Raw genomic sequence first — 3,182 nt, 5'->3', positions numbered from 1 at the left:
TTGTTCAATGGCCACTGAACTTTAACAACTTTTGGAGACAGAGGATTTATAACTTTTTTTGGTTTCAAATTGTAGAGTATATGTCTAATTGCTCTTTTCTTCTTTCTAACCGTCACTATAGGAGTGTATGACTCCCTCACCTTCTTGGATGGTACGACACTCCTCTTGAATTTTAATTCCTTAATAGCTTTTGCGATAGCCTCTACTTTTTCAAAGAGTTTATCATGTATGTCCATGCACTCTTCGCATTTGCAATGAGAATATAAAGATGAAGAGGGGTGAGATGGACTACTATAAGGATAAAAGGGACCGGTGTAAGGGTGAGAGGGACCTATGTAAGGGGTGTTTTCAAACATATTTATTTTTTCTTAAGCATCAGTATGCTCATTATCATGAGTGACAGCAACATCAGTATCAGCATCAATATGGCTGCCATCAACATCAACAAATCTACCAGCAACACCCTGATCTATTGCAGTAGGTTGTTAATGAAGAGACTCAACATTAGACTGACCTTGCCTAACTGCTCTTCTTATAGTTGTTGCTCCATTCAATTCCTTCTTTATTAAATCCACCGTTGGGTCTAATATTGTATCAACAAGGCCTAGAGTAATAAAAGAAGTCATCCCCAACTCCTTCTCAGTAGGCACGATCCATGGATGCACAACCTATCAAAAAAAGACAGATACATTTAAATCATATAATCATTTGTATTCAGTTAGGTTACATGTTAACACAGACAACTTATGCAATAAATAATCTTTTTGTCGTAATAGATGTTTTATATGTGGCAACAAATTAACCATCTGTTGCACCAGATTACCCATCTGTTGTATAATTTGCAGTAGATGGGTAACTTGTTAAGTTGGGTGGTAATCTGTTGCAAAATATGAATCGTCTGTCGCAATAGATTACCCATCTGTTGGACCAGCTTTAGTAGAAGTGTAATCTGCTGCAACAAATGACCCATCTGTGTCAACAAATGACTTATCAATTTTAGTATCTTTCTTTGAGTCAAATTATTTTACTTTAAAGAAGACTTACCGCATCATTCGGGGGGTTAAAGAGATCAACCTCCTTAATTCTTGTGTTGTTCTTTGCAGCAAACCACCTAAGGATCCTTAGATGAGAAACCTCATCTAGGTAATCCTTGACCTGCTTTCGAAGGGAGGAATGACTTCAAATGTCCAGGCTTAAAAAATATAAACAAGAAGCAAGCCAAAAAAGTCATAATAATTATTCAATATAAATTAATTGAAGAGTAAACAAATAGTGATTAAATTTACCATAAAAGCCCAATGAAATCCATATAATGTGATCGTCTTTGGGGATAGATTTATCAATAAATATTTGACAGTCAAGTTGTTGTTGTCATATCCCCAGGGATAATGGTTGAATTTCTCAAAATCCTTTGAAATCTCCAGTAAATCATCTTCTATGACTCTGTATACGTCTCTTTACCAATATAACGGAATGAGCAAACCAAACTAAGCACAATTGATCCTTGTACTTCTTTGCTATAGTTTTATCCTTGAGAATTTTTGTATCAACTTCGTGGCTCTGTAGCCACGTCCAACAATGTCCAACAACCCATCTATTTTTTCCTTGCCTTTGTTGGTTTTGGTGGGTGGTCACTTGGACAATGCCTTCCCTTTATTTAATGGTGGTGGTTTGGATGTCCAACTAGCCTTGGACTTTTTGTGGGGTTTTTTCTTGATGAGAGGTTCTTTTGGATGATCGTATCTCAAGCCTTTCACCATGGAAAACCCTTTTATGCCTAAAGAAATCGGCATGCCACAGTAGTTAATCTAGATTTTATTCATCTTTTTGCCCCTCCCCTTCGAATCTTTATCATCCCCACGTACTTGATCTTGTACTTGAGAAGATCATGTACCGTGCTCATTTGGAAATAGACATTGTTGTCCTCAGGCAGCTTAAGAAAGTGTCCAAAACAACTCTTCTGAAAAATTTCATCTATTTTTTCCTCCATTGTTTTCCTAAAATCATCAAAAGGTTTCCCCAACTGAGATTTAAGTACAAAATCACTAGTTAAATCTGCAGGACATCTATCGGCATCTCAACTTAAAACCTGTCAATACTAATAGTTGTAGACACCTAATTTTATCCCTCCCAAAAACCCAATTCATCTATTTTTCACCTCATGTTATCATAAACTGCCACCTATGTGATTATACCTCACAAAAATATAAAAAAATAACAAAAATTCAATAAATCTCTAACAAATTAAATCCCTAATATTTTCTTATCCTAACCAACTTACCCACCTCACTACCCTACCCCACTACCCCACCCTCACTTCAATTGTTACACGCACATACGCATAAAAATGACCATAAACTTGACACTAAATTATAACTTTGACCTTAAACTTTGATAGTGCACAAATATGACCATTAACTATTCAAAACCTGAACAAATATGACCTCCAATTTTGTAACCCCATGCGTGAGTCTCACTCGCACCTACGTGGAAAGATAATCCAATCACACGGTGCCACGTCGTTAAAAGAGATGACTTGGAGAGAGGTCATATTTGTACAGTTTTAAATAATTAAATGTCATATTTGTGCAATGTCAAAGTTTTGCTTTTGTGTTAAAACGACGTCGTTTTTATTATTATTATTATTATTATTATTATTATTATTATTGTTATTATTATTATTATTATTATAATAATAATTTTATTATTTATTTTTATAGTAGCAGCACCTAACTTTTTTTTAATTAAAAATAAAGCCACTGGCAGGGATTGAACCCGCACAGTAGGCTGAAGAAAGCGCCCAAGAAGAGCAAATAACACCACTGGGCTATCTAAGTGCCTTGTTTCATGTGGTTCAGCATTAATATACGTACATAAATATACATTTTCTATCTTTTATATATACAACGTAATTTTTTTACCGAGGGGGTTCGGGTGAACCCCATGGCAACCACATAGGTCCACCCCTCATTAATTTAATAACATTTTAATTACGTTAATTTGATAACGTTAATTTAATATACTACTACTACTATCCTTAATAACATTAATTTAATAACGTTTTATTAAAACTATAATTTTTTTATTATTAGTATAGTTTCATCTTTAATTAAATATTTAAATTAATAATATTTAGATATATTATATAACTTAAATTTGTCCCCTGCTTTATAATATATATA

At 34.0% G+C, this 3,182-nt stretch overlaps 1 protein-coding gene across 1 annotated transcript in view; it reads right to left on the bottom strand.

The window, feature by feature from the left end:
* Positions 1 to 368: 368 nt before the first annotated feature.
* Positions 369 to 3,182, bottom strand: part of LOC107856033 (glycine-rich cell wall structural protein 1-like) — a 10,889-nt gene continuing 8,075 nt past the window's right edge. The window contains exon 3 of the mRNA XM_047401604.1: positions 369 to 464. Within this exon, the coding sequence (XP_047257560.1) occupies positions 369 to 464 (96 nt within the window). The remainder of the gene's footprint in view (positions 465 to 3,182) is intronic.

Source organism: Capsicum annuum, chromosome 12, assembly GCF_002878395.1.
Source record: "Capsicum annuum cultivar UCD-10X-F1 chromosome 12, UCD10Xv1.1, whole genome shotgun sequence".
NCBI classification, from domain to species: domain Eukaryota; kingdom Viridiplantae; phylum Streptophyta; class Magnoliopsida; order Solanales; family Solanaceae; genus Capsicum; species Capsicum annuum.
The sequence above is the reverse complement of the archived record's forward strand: the minus strand, read 5'-3'. Positions and strand labels throughout refer to the sequence as shown.